Source organism: Monodelphis domestica, chromosome 1 (assembly GCF_027887165.1).
Source record: "Monodelphis domestica isolate mMonDom1 chromosome 1, mMonDom1.pri, whole genome shotgun sequence".
NCBI lineage: Eukaryota > Metazoa > Chordata > Mammalia > Didelphimorphia > Didelphidae > Monodelphis > Monodelphis domestica.
This window is the reverse complement of record NC_077227.1, coordinates 611,316,448-611,338,043: the sequence shown is the minus strand read 5'-3', so window position 1 is coordinate 611,338,043 and position 21,596 is coordinate 611,316,448. Positions and strand designations below refer to the sequence as shown.

General features: G+C 39.9%; 1 protein-coding gene across 1 annotated transcript; it reads left to right on the top strand.

The window, feature by feature from the left end:
- Positions 1-1,679: 1,679 nt before the first annotated feature.
- INSM1 (INSM transcriptional repressor 1) lies at positions 1,680-5,292 on the top strand. Its single transcript, XM_007476633.3, has one exon. The coding sequence runs from the start codon at positions 2,024-2,026 to the stop codon at positions 3,866-3,868; it is 1,845 nt and encodes a 614-aa protein (XP_007476695.1). The 5' UTR covers positions 1,680-2,023; the 3' UTR covers positions 3,869-5,292.
- Positions 5,293-21,596: the final 16,304 nt, after the last annotated feature.

The following is a 21,596-nucleotide window of genomic DNA, read 5'->3' as shown; positions in this document are numbered from 1 at the left end:
CCCTCCGCCTCCAGCCCCCCCTCCCCCATGATGTGTATTGTTATGTGGATTAGAAGAAATCGCGAGATTGTTTCAAACACTGGATGGGGTGGGGGAGAGAATGGGGCACTGACCGACTACCTCGTTTCTTTTCGCTGTTGTGACTTAGCTGGTGTAAAAGAGGCAGCCTGTCCTCTTTAAAACCGTTGCCTTGTCTTGGTGGACAGATTTCTCCCTCCTTCCACTCTACTCCCCACTCACCCCTCCCCTTTCTCTCTCCCCCCCTTCCCTGGCCCCGCAGCACGCGTCTCTTTCTCGTCCAGATTGGCCGCGGTTCCTGTTCAATAGAAGGAGGTTAATTTCCTTCACAAAGGTGAAAGGGGCACGGCTCTGGGAGGCTACTGTGCAGAGACAGACAGGCCCTTTATTTTTTAGCTACTTGATTAGACTCCTTGATTTAGCATCTGATGTCAAACAGCAGACAAAATGCACGAACTGAATTAAAATGCATGAGGCAGCAAAGGATAATTTAAAAGAAGTTTATCAAAATGGATTGATATGTACGTGAATTTTGGTATTTTGCAAATACTTGAATAAATGAAATGACTGTGCTGTAGGGAAGCAGAGGGACAATTGCCCAAAACGATGAGCTTTAATAGGACATTTTAAAGATGCGGGAAATAATTAGTTTTGGTAGGATTCGACCCCCCCCCCCAAAGTGTTTCGAAATACAAGTTCTTTTTGAAAGTAGAAAAAAGATTCAGACGAATCCATCTGTTTCAGAAAGTGCTGTGAAATAACTTCTTGAAGTTAATTAGGACTTTTAAAATAGAGTTGGTGATGAAAATGTTACTTCAGTAGTGCAAATACAGTCTGAATTCCTAAATCCCTTCAGTTAGTTTAGCAGAAATACCAGTGTTGCCATTTTCACTTGAAATGTAGTTTCCCTGAGGAATTTTCTGGTTTGCTATCCTGGTTGAAGAAGTCAATTTTGGACTCGGTGTGCAGATTTTCAGATATCACAGATTTCTGATATTCACCACTTTTTATTAATTTTCCAAATGCAAGGTCTTCTCCCCTATCTTTGACTTCTCAAACAATTCAGATGTCACATTTCTGACTCAGCCCTCTTCACCATCTTTCTCCGTTTTTTCTCTTCCACACCACACTTCCCCCACCCCCCAACTTCATCCTCCACTTCAGTTTGCATATTGAACCCTCCTGACATATTTTGGGCCATTCTTCTTCTTTGTTGCTATTTTGCTCCAGAACTGCGGGTAATCCCACCGATTTTAGATGCTGCTCATTGTGATGCTGATGGACATTTCCATTTGGCAGATCTGTGCCCCCCGGAGGAGAGACACAAAGCCAAGGCACGTGTGCCTTCCTATAGAAAACCATCAGACCGTGAAAAGAGGAGGGGCCAGGCGTGTGCCTCTATCCAGGAGGGGCCAGAAGTAAATAGGAGGAAAAAAAAAAGGGAGGGGGTGGGTGGGCGGGAAGGATGGGAAGAAAAGAAAAGGGGGAAAACACCCTCAGGTACATCTGCTATACCTACCAAGCAACCCCTAAGTCCCTGCCCCCTTTTTTCAAACCTCTTTACCCTCCCACCCTCAAATCCATAGGAGCAGCGGGAAGCGCTGATTGGCTCTGGCCAGAGCGGGAGGCGAGAACAATGGCATCCTCCCCCCCTTAAAAAGAGTGCAGCTATCTGGGCAGGCAGGGGAGAACGGGGACGTGTTTGCGGGGGCACGGAAGAAAAAAAAAAAGGCGCACCACAGCCACGTCCCACAGACATCACACCAGCGGGCAGGATCCAAGGAGTCCGCTACTGCTTACTGCAGGAGGAACCAGACTGATGGGTGAAGGCGGCGGGAGGCGCTGAGAGAAAGCCGGGTACCAGCTAGTGAGGAAGGAGGCTAGGACTGCCGAGTGCGCTCCCAGGCACGCGGCGAGAGACCCGAAGAAGGGCGCATCCCTGTGCTGCCCCCTCCAGTGCCTTCCTGAGTCTTCGGGGCCGCCCGCCCCGCGCAGCAACCCAAAGATGCCCCGAGGATTTCTGGTGAAAAGGAACAAGAAATCCACGCCCGTCTCCTACCGGATTCGCTGCTGTGAGGACGGCGACCGGGAGCTGCTGCTCTTCTCCAGCTGCGGCGGAGGCGGCGGCGGCTCCTCCCCGCCCCTCTCCGGCTCCGAGCGGGCTCCTGCTGCGCTGCTGGCCAGCGCGCCCTCGGCCCCTCTATTGCTGCCGCCGCCGCCGCCCCTACCGCTGCCGCTGCCGCCCCGAGAGCTGCCCCCGCCGCCGCCGGTCGCGGGGCCCAAGCCTGTACAGTTTGGTAACCCCGAGGCGGTCTACCCGGCGCCACTGTACAGCCCCACGCGGCCAGTGAGCAGGGAGCACGAGAAGAAGAAGTACTTCGAGCGCAGCTTCAACCTGGGCTCGCCAGTCTCTGCAGAGTCCTTCCCCACGCCCGCAGCCCTGCTAGGCGGCGGGGGCGGCGGCGGCGGCGCGGGTGGCGGCGGCGGGGGCACCTGCGGCGGGGACCCCCTTCTCTTTGCCCCTGCGGACCTCAAGATGGGCACCGCCTTCTCGGCAGCTGCAGCCGCAGGAGCTGAGGCGGGAGGAGGGGGCGGGGGCCGCGGCACCGGTAGCCACCACCCTCAGGCCGGCAGCCTACTATCAGTCCCCGGCTCTGTGGCTGCCGCCTCCCTGCGGCACCCGAGCAAACGGCCTGCGCCCGCGCCAACGGCAGAGCCCGGCGCTCCCCCAGCCAAGCCTGCCAAAGCGCCAGCCGCCAAGAAGCCAAAGGCCATCCGCAAGCTGCATTTCGAGGACGAGGTGACAACGTCTCCCGTGCTGGGGCTCAAGATCAAGGAGGGCCCTGTGGAGCCGCCCAAAGGCCGGGCCGGTCTGGGGGCAGCCGGTGGGGGCTCTGGGGGCGGCGGAGGTGTAGGCGGTGGCGGAGGCAGTGGAAGTATTGGCGGTGGCGGGGGACGGCCTCTGGGCGAGTTTATCTGCCAGCTGTGCAAGGAGGAGTACGCCGACCCCTTCGCTCTGGCCCAGCACAAGTGCTCCCGCATTGTGCGCGTGGAGTACCGCTGCCCCGAGTGTGACAAGGTCTTCAGCTGCCCAGCCAACCTCGCCTCCCACCGCCGCTGGCACAAGCCCCGACCCCAGGCCGCAGGTGGCGGCGGGCACCATGCCTCGGGGACAGCCGTCTCTGCCGTTAGCTCCGTGGCCCAGCCTGCCGGGGGCGCCCGAGCGGCCGAGGGCAAAGGCGCTACCGATGAGGCTCTGGCCAAAGCTGGGGCGGGTGGCGAGCAGAAGGAGGCCGGCGGCAGTGATCGGGACACGCCGAGCCCTGGGGTATCGGAGTCGGGCTCTGAGGATGGGCTGTACGAGTGTCACCACTGCGGGAAAAAGTTCCGTCGCCAGGCCTATCTGAGGAAGCACCTGCTGGCGCATCACCAGGCCCTACAGAGCAAAGGGGCGCCTCCACCCCAGTCCCTGCCACCCCCGCCCCAGCCAGCCCAGCCTGACGACCTTCTGGTCTATCCCAACTTCCCCGGGGCCGATGGTTTGCAGCCGCTGCCGCCGCCTGAGAAGGCGGGGAAGGAAGCCGGGGGCGAAGGGGAATCGTCGAATCCCCTCAATATGAGTGCTCCTGCCGAGTGCCATCTGTGCCCAGTGTGCGGGGAGACCTTCCCCAGCAAGAGCAGCCAGGAGCGCCACCTCCGCCTCCTGCACGCTGCCCAGGTGTTCCCCTGCAAGTACTGCCCGGCCACGTTCTACAGTTCGCCGGGGCTCACTCGGCACATCAACAAATGTCACCCCTCGGAGAACAGACAGGTGATTCTGCTGCAGGTGCCCGTGCGTCCCGCCTGTTAGACAGAACCTGCTCCGCGCCGCCTCGGGGAGAGCAAGGAGTGAAGAGGAGGAGAAGGAAAGGAAGAAGAGGAAGGAAGGAAGGAAGAAGAAAAAAGCTTAACCCTCTCCCTCGTCAGAAATCTCCCCTAAACCCCTTCCCCCTCCCCAAGCCCCAATAGCCCTAGTTTCCAGCCCCTAAAGAAGTGTGCCTTCGCTTGTAGAACCACAAAGAGACTGTGAGCCCTGTCCGTCTGTACTTCAGTCCATCAGTCTGTTCCCAGCCCTGCCCTTCCTGCTCTTCCCTAAACTGCTTCTTGGCGTTCGTGAATGAAACGCGCTGGTGGTGAAAACTGAAACGTGAAAAGTGTTGTCTTGATCTTGTAGCGTGCTGGTAACCAACTCTTCATCCCTCCCCTCCCCCGTTGTGATTTATTTTTTTAATTTCTCCTTCATTTTCACCAAGTTAACTTGTTCATGTAAGAGCTGGTTTATTTCTGTTAAAAGGGAAGATAAAGCTGTATGTACACTTTTGTCTCCTTGTTGGTATCCCTCCCTTATCCTCCTCTCCCCCTCCCCTTTGAATTTTTTGAAAGCTCAAAATATGTACCTGCTGAATCCTTTTGAAAAGCAACTGTTTTTACTGCTAGTGTTCGATGTGTTGACGGTCTCTAGAAAGTCTCTGTTTTCTCTCTTCTTTTCTACCCATCTCTACTCTTTTCTCTATATGTATTTAGCCTACGGGTTGTTTTTAGTCAATCTTAAGGAATAATGCCTTTATACTTCACAGGCTGTAAATTGAATTTACCACATGATTAGCTTTATTATGGCTTGTGAACTGCTGGATTCTGGCTTTACCTTTTTGTATGTGAACAAATCAAACTGCTTAAAAGAGAGTTTTCTTTAGTATAGCCACAAATGCCTTGAATTGCTGTTTTGTTTCAGGGTTGTTTTTGGGGGGGGGGTTCAGAGTATGCTGTAGAAATTGCCTTAATATTACATGTCAGCTTTTTCGTTTGATAATCTTTGTTGAGGTAGGACCATATGAGTTTACTCTAAATGTATATGTTGATTTATGAGTGTTATTTATTCACTATTTATTTATATTAAGAAAATTATGATATTATTTGATTGCGGATATTTTTTGATGCGCTTTTTTTTCTGCCACTTGTGACATTTCACTGTGCATTTTAGAAGAGGGTCTTTTTCTAAAGGGATCTGCTAAAAGTTTTAACTTTTATACCTATCTGAGCGAATTACATACAACCTTACCATTTGCTTGGAGGGCTCAGACAGCTCTTGTACAACTGACAGCTCTTACTTTTAGATGCAATCTCTTTTCTACACACATTATTTTCTTAATTGTTAGCTATTTATAGAATGCTTCAATAGAACTGTTTCAACTGTATAACTATTTACTATTCAAATAAAATATTTTCCAATTCAAATACATATTCACTGTGTCTTTTTTGCACCCAATAAGCACTCCTTCAGTGTTTTTACAGTTTTCACTGATTCCTTTTACAAAGACCAATTAACATCACAAAGAACATTTTAATGAACATTGAGTACATTTTTACAAACTTGTGTGGGGCTCTGAATTTCTGGTTTCACTATACAGTCCCAAGATGTCCAAGAGGAATAACAATTCTGCAATTATGCACAATTGCCTTGCTTGCTTGAGTCCTTCTGGAAAGCCCTTAGTGATAATGTACATGCTCAGGGATGGGAAGCATAAGGTTGCTGTCCATCTTTCTCAGAATAGGGCATGAACATCCACTTGTTACCAAACCATTCATTTTTCAAACACTTCCATTTTCTGAAATTTTGTTCAGTAAAGCAGGCAGGTCTTCCTCGCCTTTCTATTAAAAGTAGAATATTCTAGAAAGGAAATGGGAAAAGATTTCCCTTTGTCTTATTTACATAAAAGTAATGTCAGCAAATAAAAATACAAAATCCTGGGCTTTAGGGTAACAGAATTTTAAAAGTCTGTATATTTTCCTCTCAGCTAAAGAAACTAATGAAGATAATTGATTAGATATAAGTTCAATTCTAGTTGGTAGCAGTCTATTAAAGCATAAAACTGAAGAATAATCATGGAAACTTGTTGCATTTAGAGTTCCAAAGAAAGTGAAATAGTGCACATTCTGTTAAATTGTTTGAGAGTAAAATAAGTGAATTGTGAGAGAAATAAGTTCTCAGATAAAACCTTCAAAACCCTCCTTTGATATATGGGAACTGAGAAAAAAATCAGAATCCATCAAGCAGAGATCACTTCAATTTGAAGAAGAAAAAAATGAGCTCCATTTGTTTTCATCCTTGGAGTTAATAAAGGATTATACTGCTTTCCTTTGAAAGTCACTTGACCTTTTAAAGGACCCTGTGATACTTGCCAGGTTCATGTTATTTGAGTTTCTTTTTTTTATTTTTCTAAACGTTCAGTCAAGAAATTACACAAAACATCTACAACGTTACTTCCTTTACTTTGCCATTTGGAAGGAGGTGCCATATTCTTTAACATTCAACCACCTGATAAGAGTTCCTTGCTATAAAAGAAAATATACGTCACAAAACAATAATGCATTTAAAGGTGGGAAGAATAACTCAACTTTAAACAATTACTGAAAAAAATAACATAGGATTTTTTGATGATGAATTGACCTGTTTTGAGAATTATCAGAATAAAATTCATTGCATCATTCAAAATCCAATAAAGTAAACATTTTACATGATTAGGAATTTGCTTTTAAAAAATCAACACAGGACTGCCCACGACATTCACCTAGCTATTCATAAACAAAGACTTTTTCCTTCATGAAAGTCATGAAAAAATGAAAATAAGAAGTCAGTGAAGGTACATCATCTCAAAGGTAAATCTCATCACTGAAGGCCATATATATTGTATCATATGAATGATGGCACAATGTTATACTAAAGACAGATAGCAAATATGAGAGGATCTCAGGATTAGTTCAGGTTAATGTTACCAGAACAGAGAGACAAATAAGCACTGCATACCCAGGTCATTTAAAAAAAGGAAACCTCAGAACAGGGACCAATGGGTTTAAATTATGATCTTCATTCCACAGTGGTACTCTTCAAATTCAAATCTGAAATTAAAAGTAAAATTAGTTACAATTTTAAAAAAGTAACAAAGAACGAAGATATTCAAATTAAAATTACTGTATAATAAATAATAACAAAATTGCTGTATTATATAAATTGGGTCCCTTTGGCTTAAAGTGATAAAATACATACTTAATTGTGGAATGTTTCTCTTTTTAAGGGAATAAGATGCTGCATATAACTTCTTGGATAATTGCTGAGTCCACCTTCTTTATAATCACATTCCAAATTGTGCTGAAAGCTGAGTACAATTACAGGAGGTTATTATATTCTTACGGGAATTTTCCAAGAAAGCAGGCAAATTTCTCTTTGTAGGATGGAGAGGCATGGCCTGTTCCATAGTGAAGCTTTCTTAGAGGAGAAAGAGAAGAGGTGGGATTGAAAAAGAGGGAGAAATGAAGGAAAGGACTTGTACCTTTCTTAGAGTGCCCTACCCTCAAAAGAATTTCAACAAAAAAATTAGAGATTTGTCCATAGCAGTTTGTTGATCCCCATACTTCTGTCAGGAAAGTGGTTGGAGACTGTTTTTGGATGAGGACACCAATCTAAGCACCAGAAGAACACTCTAACTGAACTAGCTTTAAAACACATAATTTTTAAACATCTTGCCTTTTTACATTGATACATAATGAATCTAGTGAATATATGTGTGCCTTTATAGAGTACTGGATTTAGAAGCAGGAAGACCCTAGTTCAAATTCTGCCTTAACACTCCCTCTGTGACATTGGGCAAATCACTTACCTTCTCAATTTCTTTATCTTTAAGATGGGGATAGAGGTGTACAGAATGCTCAGGGAAGAATAGGATCTCTGGTGTGAGGGTTTGCCAAGCCCTTTTCAAGGTTGCTTTCTTCCCGTTGGTGTCCACCTGCTACCCAGCTCTCACTTATGGCTCCAAGAAACTGTAGCATGCACAGTGGCCACACCTAGGTAAACCATTTTAGCAGGGAGTCTAAACCAGCTTGAGGTTAACCAACCTATTGGTGAGTTAGGGGGTATTTACCCCAGGTATGTGAAGGCATCACCTCCCCCACCTCTGTGGAAGGGCTAGATGAGGATAATTTGTTTCAATGGCCGAAAAGGCATCATTACTGAGATATCACCAGTCATCTTGCCTTTTGTCTTGCCACTGGACTTTGATGACTCTGGAAGAGAAAAAGAGACCAATGACTTTATGCAACTCTGTCTCATTTAAATTCATTTTATGAGCAAATCCAAAGACATCATCAGTGATGTCATCTTGGTCTTCTTCAATTAGGACAACAACCAATTAACAACTAACCAAGATGAGGATAATAATGTACATGCTTGACAGGGTTGTCATAAGGATCAAATGAGATTATCTATATAAAGTAAATCACAAGCCTTAAAGTGTTGCATAAATACAAGCTACTGTATTATCTTTCTACACATTTTCCACAAAGTAGTAAAGTTAGTCTTCAAAAGTATAGAAATGGGGAATGACAGCTCAGAGAAAGCATACTTTGAAGTTAGAAGCTCCAAAAGATAAAGAACAAAGCTTTTGTAATTTCCATTTAGGTACTCTCCTTAGCTAGATGCTCACAGATATCCAAAGATAATGCATTTCTGAGCATCACATTTTTGTGCCTCTGAGAAAGTGTAGGGAATATCACCAATAGCCCAGCACACACACACACACACACACACACACACACACACACACACACACACACACAGGTGCCTGCGCTCGCTCGGGCATCTCAGAGTTGGGAGAGACCTCAAGGACCACATACCAGTACTTGAGTCTGTTCCCTCTCCAGGATATCTGCCAAGCGTTCATCCAACCATTGCTTGAAGACCTCTAGTGAGGGAAAACCACCACCCTCAGGGGCAACCCATTCCTTTTGGCATTAACTCTAATTATTAGGAAGCTGTTCTTTATATGAAGCCTTAAAAGTACTTCTTCACAATTTTCACCTGTTTTTCTAGCTTCTGCTAATAAACTAATCTCTCTTTGAAGGGACTGTTCAAATCTAGGTAAAGCAACATTCCTCCTCAATAATTCAAACCAAACTCTCCCAGGCCACAAAAGAGACATCTTGTTTGACTCATGGTTGTTCTTGTTCAGTCGGCCTCATTTCTGTCAGGCAGAAGCTGAGAAGATAGCCATGTGTATGTACTACAGGCTTTGGCTAAGAGTTTCCTTCAGATCTACTCAGACCTGACATAAAATGTTGAGGTTACAGGAATGGAGAGGCAATTTGCTTAGGTGGGTGTGCCCTGGGACTCCTCTGAACTCTGAACAGATAAAGCATTTTTCCAGCTGCCACCATATATTCTTTTTAAATTACCCATATTACCCGTGTCTTGCTACAGTTTTCATGTCTTCATTTCTGATATTTACTACCAGGGCAAAAATCAGTCTTTTGTAATAAATTTTTTTTTAGAACATATCTCAAGAGCATAGTCAGAAGAAGCAGTGGGTGGAGGAGTATTTTTCCCTTTTTTGTTTCTTAAAGCTTTTTGCTTTCTAATGGGATACTTCCTTCACATAAGCATAATGTTTTCTTTAGGCAGGAAATTGATATATTTGCAGAGATAATTTTTTAAAATCATAGCCTGTATATTAAAAAATAAGATGGTGCAAACCCTTGGTCTTGAAAAAAGATTGTGGCAAGGGTTATGCAATCTCAGCTTATTTTATGCCTCAATTTCCTTCTCGGTAAGAAAGGGATAATGCTAGTAGCAGCTACTCACATAGAAGAGTTTTTTTGAGAATGAATGAAATCAGTGTAAAAGATTTGGGGGATTATGAGATGAAAGGTCATATAGAGCACCAACAAATGATTATTATTTTCATAATACAGGAAAAGAAGATTTTCCTTGCAAGAATACTTTTCAATCGTGGATGTCATAGCAGATATGAGTATTTAGAGTAGGTACAAATTGATTGACCTATGGTAAATTTATTTTTAGAAAATTTTGTTCTGTTCTTTCAAACAAAACATTTTGATTCTCCATAGAAATAAACTTGTTCTCATCTTGTCTTCAAAGAACAGAGAAGCAAAGAGGTGCCGCCTGTCTGTAATTTTCTTTCATTTGGGGGTGGGGTTGTGGGCTATATTCTATTAGTTAGCTTTTTCTAAAGAGTGTGCAAGTTAGACTCCTTGGTCTTTAAAGCCTTGAAAACCACTTAAGATGCAATTGACCAAAGAGAAGAAAAATATGGAATTTAGAGGATAGATGAAAATCATTTATGTCTACCTAGTAATATGAAACGAGAGATACAGGAAACCTGTTAGAGGAGGAAATTCAGATTGAATCATGAATTTCATAAAAGGCATATAATGCAACTTGGAGAGGAAAATGGAATCTTTTAGAAAAGGGTGCCTTTTAAAATGATCATAGTCATTTTCACCTCCTATACCTAGAACGTTCTACTCTCTAGTCATTTCTCCTCATTTTCTAGCTTCCCTAGCTTCCTTCCTGACTCAACTAAAATCCCAACTTCTACAAGAAGTCTCTCCCAGTCCTCCTTACTCTCTCTGAAATTACCTTCAATTTATTCTCTACATATCTTGTTTAAACATGGTTTGCTTATTGTCTTCCTGATTACACTGTGAGCACAAGCTGTTTTTTGCTCTTTTTGGAATCTGTAGCACTTAGTGTAGTTCCTGGCACATGTGTAGATACTTAATAAATGCTAATTGCCAGACTATTTAACTCTCCTTTGGAAAAAAGAAAAACAGTTAAGCAAAACTAAGCCACAAAGCAACCATATCTGACAGTTAACAAGTGTATACTAAGCAAGTCTCCTAACCTTTGGGCAGCAGTTTCTTCATATGTAAAACAGAGATGATAATAGCACCTACCTCCTAGAGTTGTTCTGAGGATCACATGAGATAACATGTGAAGTACTTTGCAAACTTTAAAATGTTAAACAAATACTAGGTGTTATCATGCAATAGTCCTCATAGTCTTCCTCCTGCCAATAAGAAAGGTATATGATTGATCCAATGTTTTAAGGAAACTAGGTGGTATAGTAGATAGAATGCTGAACCTGGGGTCAATAAGTCCTGAGTTCAAATCACATGGCAGAAGTTTCCTTCTTAAGAACTCCAGGAATTGATGCAGAGTGAAAGAAGCAGAACCAGGAGAATGTTGTACACAGAGACAGATACACTGTGGCACAATTGAATGTAATAGACTTCTCTACTAGCAGCAATGCAATGATCCAGAACAATTCTGAGGGACTTATGAGAAAGAATGCTATTTACATTCAGAGGAAGATCTGTGGGAATAGAAACACAGAAGAAAAACATATGATTGATCATGTGGTTCAATGGAAATATGATTGGGGTTTTGAGGTTAAAAGATAACTCTACTGCAAATCTGAATAACAGATTTTGAACAATGATATATGTATAACCCAGAGGAACTGCTTGTCAGCTTTGGGAGAGGGGAGGGAGGAAAGAAGGGGGGAAATCATGAATCATGGAACCATGGAAAACTTTTCTAAATTAAAAAAGGGGGGGAAAGTTTCCTACTTGTGTGACTTTCTAAATTACTTCAACCACTTGCCTGCCTCAGTTTCATCACTGTAAAATATTCAAAGCACCAGTCTAGATGAAAGAAGGAGTCAAAAGAAATGAAAATGTCAGGTAACTTTTTATTTTATATACTGTAAAAATTTCTCATCGATAGATGAAACAATTTATAGGTCTAGCAAGCAACATTATTCTAAAAAATCAATACAAGATTCATTGTGGGAGAAAAAAAACTAACATCCCTGACAAGTTTGTTCACATGTAAAATCTTCCAGGGTAGAGGGGCTTTTGTTGAATGAGCAGGTTCCATGAGAAATGTGCCCTGAGATCTTAATGACTCTTGAAGCTAACAGAAAGAAAAGCCTTAGCCACCTCCAAAGCCTTAATGCCCTTCAGCAAAATGAGCTCCAACTCCACTTTTCCGCTTAATGTGCTATTCTTGTTCCTTATCTAGTTTTTTTTTTTCTTATCAGGTTCAACAAAGGGCAGAAAATACAAGATTATGCTAACCTTAACTTATATTTAGGCATATATGCTCTGGAAAATTATTTGAAAGAGCAGATGCACAATTTCTTCTTTTCCTTAGCTTTTGGCTTCTCCTTTATTCAATCCAATTCCATACATTCATAGGCAGATTTATGTTAGATGATCATTTACTTTCTTTAAAACAATTTAAAGAGCTTATGAAGAGAAAAGAAATAGTAAAGGAAATCAAGTTTCCAGGGTTATCTGCTTTTGTAGGCAACTAAAGATGGGACAAAAAAGTTCCTCTGTTCTGAGCTTCCCCCCCCCTATAATATATTCTAAATATCACTTGGTCAAAAAAATATTAGTGGAGGGTCCAGCAAGAGGATTTTGACCTTCAACAATTTCAGATTCAATAGCTAATGCAGCCAAGCCATAGATACTTTCTCCATATCTGATATAGAGAAACTAATGAATGCAACATGAAACCTTTTGCATTGCTTTTCTTGCTCTGTTGCTCTCTGGTGGTTTGAACTAAATAAATGGAAGGAGAAATGACAAACACTCTCTACTTTAATAAAGAGACTAAGAATTAGAAAGCAGTTTTTGTCAACAAGTGTCTTATAAATGTGGGTGAATTTGAGGCAAGTGAAGCATCATATCCAAAATAGTAACTATTTGTTGTATTTGAATTTGCTTAAGAAAGGGATAGAAATTTCCAGGAGTCCCCAACATGTCACATGATGAATATGGTTGTAGTGTGTATCCTGCTAAGAACAGATTGTCCTGTCAATATAGACATACATAAACTATAAGCAAATGCATGGGTAACTGAGGAGTGAGGCAGAAACACCCTCGTTTAAGACCACACAGTATACAGATCATCAAACAAGAAGATAAATGTGAATACTTTCACCCCTAAGCCCATCTGCTTACCATGTATACTTGCCAGAAGGCAGCATTTGTGTCCTGAATATCCAACTTTTCCCATTACGGCAGCTCAAACCCACAATAAAAGGATGTGGCAGACAGCATGATGACAGTTGGAGCTTTGCATTATGAAGGGGTGTGTGTTTGGGTTTTGTGAAAATATGTTAGCTGACTTCCAACTGCAAGCTCAAATATGTTCCACCACCCTAAAGAGGCTATCAGGTCATCTGTCCATATGAAAATGGCCTTTGGATGGTAGATTTGTAAAGCCGAGTCAATCCTCCAGCAAAACGAGGAAATCTAACTTCTTTTATTCCAAATGTCCAACATCACAAATGTGTGCCATGTTTCTGTGGCCCTAAGCAATGACTGGATGATGACTTTTGCAGGATGTTGTTAGAGGGGATTCTTGTTTCCATATAGTTTGGTCTACATGGTCTTTGAGGTACCTTCATACTCCAATATTCTATGATTCTCTGACTGGTAAGGTCTCCAGTCATATTTTCCTCCCTATAATAACCCAAAGGACTAACCAGTCAGAGTAGAAGAAGACTATTGAATTGGCTTTATAATTTGTCTATATCTCTGATCCAAAATTGGTTTTATTTCTTCTTGTATCTATACAATCTCATATTCTTGGGATTGTTTATATTTCCATACAAATGTATTATGTAACTTAGATGTTCTCCACCTGCACCCCATTCAACTGTATTAGATGTCCCTTAATTTACCTCTATAAACCTGGCTGAGCCTTAATATCTTCCCATGATTGATCATCACCATTGGGTTAGTCCTTAAGACTATGAATGGAGTTGTAATTTTTTTCTGACTCAGTTTGCTTGAAACTATGAAGCCTGAGTCCACAAACATCCTTTGGGGTCTTCTTAAATTAAAAATAAGTCCTAAAATTTCCCTAGAAAACATCTGTCAAAAGAATGCTCCTATAACATTTATATTCCCAGTCCAAAGTTAGGGTGTCCTAGACCCAGTAGTGGCTGAATAGCTGATGCTGGTCACTTTCCTTCTTGTTTGATATTCTTCACCTAAAAAATAACTTGATTTAATCATCTAGTATGTTAGTATTTTCCTTTTTCTTATTTTTTTATGTTCCAAATCAGGAATGGGGTCCCTATGTTACTAGTTTTTTTTTTTGTTTGGGAGTTTGGGGTAGCATTTTTCTTAATTGAAACCTAAGGATACATCAGCCAGATTGATATGCCCAGTGCTATATTTTCTTATCATTCACGATTCTAGGGATGCTAAGGAATGTATCCCCAGAAACAGGTCTTTAGTCCTCTGGAAAACCTTGCAACTGGAATCCAAAAATGGCCCAAAAGACATGAAACTACTCATTTCTCAGTATATAGCCAAGAGGAAAACAAAGCAATTTAAAATTGCCTTCCCTGCCACTTGACTCAACTCAAATAGATCTATGACTAAACACCTGAAGAGTACCATCTAGCTATTCAGATTGCAATTGATTCATGCCTATCCATTGCAAGCATCTCTTGCCCTAAATATATCAAAAGCCCACTCCAGGATGAGGGAGATCCAGTATGCTGGTAGTCTTCCTCACTTTCTCCTAACATTGAGAGCACAGCAGAGGAGTATCTTAGATGTCCACCTGTCATTTCTCACTTTTACCCTATGATCAGACCATTTTATCTTCCCCTTATATAATACCTTGAGAATAGTCTTTGGTCCTCTTTTTTACAGTTCTACATTGGCCCATTCACAACCACTATGTACCATTTGCCTGTATGTGATACTGCTTCTATGGAGGCAGTCTCATTGCCTAATAAAACTGGTAGCAAAATGTTTATATTGAAAATATGGGCCTTTCTTTTAGGTTTAATAGAAGAGCTTTTCAGTTTCACAAAAGCAATCCAGCCTGCTCTCCTCCTTTTCAATCCTGACCCCAGTTTCAATGTCCATTTATACTGTCTGTGTGCAATGTCCATTTTATATTGCCCCATAGAATCTCTTCATAGAAAGAGAATAAGAACTCATACATTTCTGATATCAGTTCTTATGATAGCAAAGATTTGGAGACTGCCCATTAATTTCGGAATGGCTGAATAAGTTTTTATATATAAATGTGATGGAATACTATTGTGTCATAATATGTTATGAAAGGGACAGTGTCAGAGAAACCTGGGAAGACCTGTATGAATGGCTGGCTGCAATGTGAAAAGGGCAGAACTAGTAAAACAAATTATACAATCACAACAATATTGAAAAGACAAACAACTACAAAAGACTTAAATATTATGATCAACACAATGACCAACCAGAATTCCAGAGGAGTCAAAATGAAACTTGCCACCTTTTTCATGATAAACTGAGTACAAAGCATATTTTGATGAGGGGTGGAGGGAGAAGGGTTAATAACCAGTGTGGTGATTTGTTTTGCTTAACTATTCATATTTCCTACTTGTTTTGTTTTTCTTGATTTTTCAATGAAGGGTGGTAAGGAGGAAGTAGGAGAGAAAACATATAGAACTGAAAATAAAATTAAATTAAAATAGAGTAGATCTCTATAGCCCAATCTGGTTATTTTTCCTGTCTGTTCCCTTTAGTATCATTTCTATCTCCTCTATAAACAATTCAGAGAATGTGATGCTAAAGCCTGAGTGTGGTTGTTCTACTATCTCTGATGGAAAGAATAACCTTTTGAAATGGTATTTATAAATCTCTTCTACTTTTCTTCCATTTGTACTAATTTCCATTTTTGTTCTTGGATCCCCTTCATATGACTTTGTTTAGTTGTCTTTATTTTTAAGCTTTCTTTCAACTGGTTTTATCTTCCACCACTTCTCTTCTGCTTTTTGAAATGATAATGCCCACAATCCATCATCCTTCTTAGAAGTTTAGACAAATTTCTATTCTATCCTAACATTAGCTTTGCTAGCCATTTCTATCTCTATTTGGCAAGTAAGTCATAGATTTGCTAGCTTTCTGAGCTGCTTTGTTCTCCTTCTGGGCTCTTTTGTACTCTTTGTGGTAACAATTTACCTCAGTTGAACTTTGGGATAAAATTATTAGAGTTGATGTTGAGGTCATTTCTTTTCTCCCCTCCCATGCCACCTGAAGAATTCTTGTTTTTTAGCAAAATGAAGATATTTTGCCCATTTTACTAAAATGAACAAAAAATCAAATGGGCATATTTTGACCTTCCATTGAATCAGTCATAGAATCATAGAGCACCAGAATTCAAAAGGACTTCAGATCATCTAATGACTAGCTTCTAGTTCAATCCTCTCATTTTACATATAACAAAACTAAGGCCTAGAGAAGAAAACAGACTTATTTGTTAGGGGAAGAACCAAGATTAGAACCCAGACTTCTGAATCATCCATCTAATGCATTTTTCCCTAACACCATGCTTGTGGCATAGAGAGCAGAGAAGAATTCTAAGAGGTTATGACTGCTTGTTACTTTCACTCTCTATCATCTTCAATCTCAATACCAATACATAATTTTATGTGTGTGTCCAGGACCACTTTTATACTCATCATAATATATTCTCTATGGTTGAATGGCCAGCTCAAGATTCAATACCTTGTAATCCACTTATTCTTACCCCCACCCCCAAACCAATAAGAATCAAAAGAATAAAAGACTGAAGAATACAAGTGCTTCTAGCTTCCAGTTCTTAGTGGTTTGGGGGAATGATGGACTTCTCCAGATATATCAGGAAGATGACTTCAGAGAAACTCATATCTCTAAACAGAGAATGGAGAAGGAGCATTGCTCATTAACCCTGTTGGTGGGATCATCCCCTATTCCTTAAAGGTTACCAGCTCTAAACCAAGTTGCATCTGCTCCAATATCTTCATCTCCTCCTTGCTGGAATCTGGATTCCAAACCTGGAACCACCCTATGCTTTGACAGATGACCTTTCACTTTATCTTTCTGAGAACCAGGGTGCCTCCTCATTTCCCCAGCTAACAATACCAATTCATGTTCTCTTTCTAACTTTCTATGTACCTTTCATGTATTATCTTCTCATCATAATGTAAGCTCCTTTGGGGTAGCTACTGTCTTGCTCACATATTTATTTACCTAATATCTAGTACAGTGTTTTGTGCATAGTTAAGTACTTAAAATTATCTATCTATCTATCTATCTATCTATCTATCCATCCAGCCGTCCGTCCATCTGTCCATCCATCCATCCATCCATCCATCCATCTATCTATCTATCTATCTATCTATCTATCTATCTATCTATCTATCTATCTATCTATCTATCCATCTCTCTCTCTCTCTCTCTCTCTCTCTATCTATCATCTATCATCTATCTATCTGTCTGTATCTGTCTGCCTGTCTGTCTGTCTATCATTAATCTGAAGATGCTTGGGCAATAAGGAACACATCAAGAAACTACAAATAAGATCAAACTGAAGGCGTTAATGATTGTGAACTGAGTGAACCTCAGCTGTGGCCAGGGAAGAGATAGAGGAAGAATAGAAATGGTAACCAACTGGTGCATCAGTTCAATTTAAAACAATTTTTAAAAATCCTTCCTTTTGGTTCTTAAGTAACCAAATTTTCTAAGCCTCAGACAACTCTCTGAAACTTATATACTATATATATGATTGTAATCTGTGGCAGATATTTTATACATTGCATACTAATAATCACCTGGTATTTATAGAAATTGTGGCAAAATTGCATGTTCTTATGACTTTCCATTTTATAGGATCACAGAATTAAGAGGAATTTCAGAAATATCTGAATCTGAACAAGAATCCCTTTTATAACATACCCAACAAGTGGTCATCTAATTTTTAATACTTCTAGAAGTAAGCTCTTATTTTACTTTAAGATCTTTTTATCTGTTTAACATATTTTCCTTATGAAGTACATGCTCTGGACATATTTATCCTTCCTCTGAATCCTTTGAAGCCTATTTTCTCAAAGTCTAGGGAACCACAGTATGACGGTTTCCCCTCATTTTCTTTATCACAAACTAGGAGAGTTTCCTTACAATCCCTCCAGGATCCTATCATTTTTATCAATCAACCAGTTCCTCCCTGATGTTAAGAATGAGATCTATTTGATTCTTCTACTTTTTGAAGGATGAAATAATCACTGTTGGGTAAAGCTGATGCTTGCTTTTGTCAGAGAGAGAGCTCCAGTAGATGTCTGTATAGATAAGTAGATGATAGATTATAGATAGATAGATTGATTGACATAGATACATGCTAGAATATTTATTAAGTGTTTTGTATGTGTTAGGAACTATTAGGATACAAATATAAACAAGCAAGATAGTTTCTGCCTTTATATTTTTTCAATTTAAATTATATTTAAACTATCAATACTCACATGAAAAAGTGTTCTAAATCCCTCCTGATTAGAGAAATGCAAATCAAAACAACTCAGAGGTATGACCTCACACCTAGAAGATTGGCCAATGCGGCAGTAAAGAAAAATAATAAATGTTAAAGGGAAAATTTGGACACAAATGCATTGCTGGTAGAGTTGTGAATTGATCCAACCATTCTGGAAGGCAATTTGGAATTAGGCCCAAAGGACTTTAAAAGATTGCATGCTTTTTGATCCAACTATACCACTACTGGATCTGTACCCCAAAGAAATAATAAAGAAAAATATTTGTATGAAAATATTTATAGCTGTGCTTAGTGGTGGCACAAACTGAAAAATGGGGGGGAGTCCCTCGTTTGGGGAATGGCTGAACAAATTGTAGTATATGATGGTGATGGAATATTATTGTGCTATGAGGAAGGATAAACTGTTTGATTTCTATATGAACTGAAAGGACCTCCATGAACTGATGCAGAGTGAAAATGAGCCAAACCAGGAAAACATTGTACACAGAAACTGAAACATTGTGGGACAATCAAATGTAAAACACTCTACTACTAATAGCACCATAATGATCCAGGACAATTCTGAGGGACTTATGAGAAAGAACACTATCCACATCTAGAGAAAGAACTGTGGGAGTAGAAACCAGAAGAAAAACATATGCCTTATCATACAGTTCTATGGGAATATAATTGGGGGGTTTGGTTTTAAAAGATTATTCAATTACAAATATGAATAATATGGAAATAAGTTTTAAGCAATAAGACATGTATAAACCAGTGGAATTGCTTGTCAGCTCTGGGTGGTGGGAAGGGAAGAGGGGAGGGAGAGAACACGAATCATGTAACCATGGAAAAATAGTCTAAAAAAATAAATTCTATTTAATTTTTCACTTCCAAATTCTGTCCCTCTTCTCATCCCTTAACTACCTATTGAGAAGGCAAGAAAAACAAACATGTTTAGACAAGCAAAATAAATTCTCACATTAGCCATGTCCAAAAAAAGAAAGAAAGAAAGAAAGAAAGACGAGATGAGAAAAGAAATGTTTCAATGTACAATGACTATATCAGCTCTCTATCTGGAGTGTGTTTCATTATGGATCTTTTGGATTTGTAATTGGTCATTTTAAATGGTCTTTGAAAGTTATCTTTATATTATTTTTGTTATGATATAACTTGTTCTCCTGGTTCTCCTCACTTCCCTTTGCATCAGTTTATACAAGTCTCTCCAGGTTTTCTTACCAGACTCTCTTCGTTATTTCTTAAGGCCGAATTTAGGCACTTATCACTTTTATATAATATAATTCATTCAGCCATTCCCCAGTTGAGGAATACCTCTACCTCAAGTTTCTAATTCTGTGACACCATAAAAAGAGTTTCTATAAGTATTTTTGTACCTATGAATCCTTTTCTCCTTTCTTTGATCTCTTTGGGGCATAAACCTCAGAGTAGTATCACTGGGTCAAAGGACTTGAATGGTTAAATACTTAAAAAAAAAATCCTTACCTTCTGTCTTGAAATAAATACTGAGTGTTGGTTCCCAGGCAGAAGAGCACTAAAGATTAGGCAACTGGAGTTAAATGATTTGCCCAGGCTCACACAGCAAAAAAAGTGTCTGAGACCAGATTTTAAACCAGTACCCCAAATTTCCAGGTCTGGTTCTCTATCCATTGAGTCACCTAGCTACCCTGATTTAAATACTTTTTAGGCATTGTTTTAAATTGCTTTCTTAAATGGCTAGACATGTTTATAATTCCATCCTGCAGTCCTGCCAGTATTTTTAATTTCTTATTATTTGGGGGAGTCAACTTTGCTAATTGAATGGGCACAAAGTGGCATCCTCCAGTTGTTTTAACTGGCATTTCTCTATTAGTGATTTCAAGTATTTTTCATATGGCTATTGATAAATTGATTTCTTTCTCTGAAAACTGCCTTGATATTCTTTGACAATTTGTCAATTGCAAAATAGTCCATATTCTTTTATATTTGACTCAGTTGAATATATAGTCTAGAAATGGAGACATCAGAAAAAGTTGCTGTTAAGGTTTTTTCTCCTAATTTCTTGCTTTTATTCTAATTTTAGCTGTATTTGTTTTGTTTGTGCAAAAAACTTATACTTTTTATGTATCTACCTATAGATTTAGTAGTTATTTTCTTTCATGTTCCTTTATTTTGTTTAAGATGTCACTATGTTTAAATCATTTTGAAATTATCTTTGTATCTGGTGTGAAAGATTGGTCTCTACCTAATTTCTCCTAAGCCACTTTTCAGTTTTTCCCAACAGTTTTTGTTGAATAGTGAGTTTTTGCTCCAAAATCTGTGACCTTCAGATTTATCTGACACTAGGTGACTATGTTCATTTACTTTTGTATGGTGTGTATCTAATCTATTCCGTTGTTTAATTCTTTTATCTAATTCCTTCATTCCATTGCTTAATCCCAGTAGAAAGTTTTTTATAGCTTTTTAACATAGCTTCAGATGAATTATTGCTAGGCCTCCTTCTTTTCCACTTTTTTTCCTATTAATTCTCTTGATATTCTTTACCTTTTTTTCCTCTAGACAAACTGTTCTGCTTTTTCTAGCTCTATAAAATCAATCTTTGGTGGTTTGATTGGTATAGCATTAAATAAGTAATTAATTTAGATGCTATTGCCATTTTATTATATTGGTTCATGAGTAATTAATATTTTTCTGGATATTCAGATATTTGTTCAAAGTATGCTTTATTACTGTATATTTTGTGCTGTCTGTAGTTCTTTTATTTTAAAATTTTAACATTTATTTTGAAGTCTAAATTGTCTTCCTCTCTCCAGCTTCTCCATGCAGTGAGAGGACAAGTAATATATCTTATATGCTTGAAGTCATATTTTCATATTCTAAAATATATTCCATATTAGTGATGGTGAGGAAAAACAAGGAAAATAAAGAAAGTGAAAAAATTTATAGTACCTCAGTTTCTACTCAGAGTTCATCAGTTCTCTCTACAGTGGTAAGTAGCATTTTTTTTTTTGTCACAAGTTCTTTAGAATTGTCTTAGATCAGAGCTAGCCCTAGAGACGGGAGGTCCTAGGTTCAAATCTGGCCTCAGATACTTCCCAGCTGTGTGACCCTGGGCAAGTCACTTGACCCCCATTGCCTAGCCCTTACCACTCTTCTGCCTTGGAGCCAATACACAGTATTGACTCCAAGACAGAAGGTAAGGGTTTAAAAAAAAAAAGAATTGTCTTAGATCACTGAATTTGCCAGATTAGCTAAGCCTTTTACAGTTTATCATTCTTACAATATTACTGTTTCTGTGTGCAATAATCTGGTTCTGCTTACTTCACTTTGCATCAGTTGATGTAAGTCTTCCTGGGTTTTTCTTAAACCCTCTCCTTAATCATTTCTC

Coding starts and splice junctions, on each gene's coding strand:
- INSM1 (XM_007476633.3), top strand. CDS start 2,024: ATGCCCCGAGGATTTCTGGTGAAAAGGAACAAGAAATCCACGCCCGTC.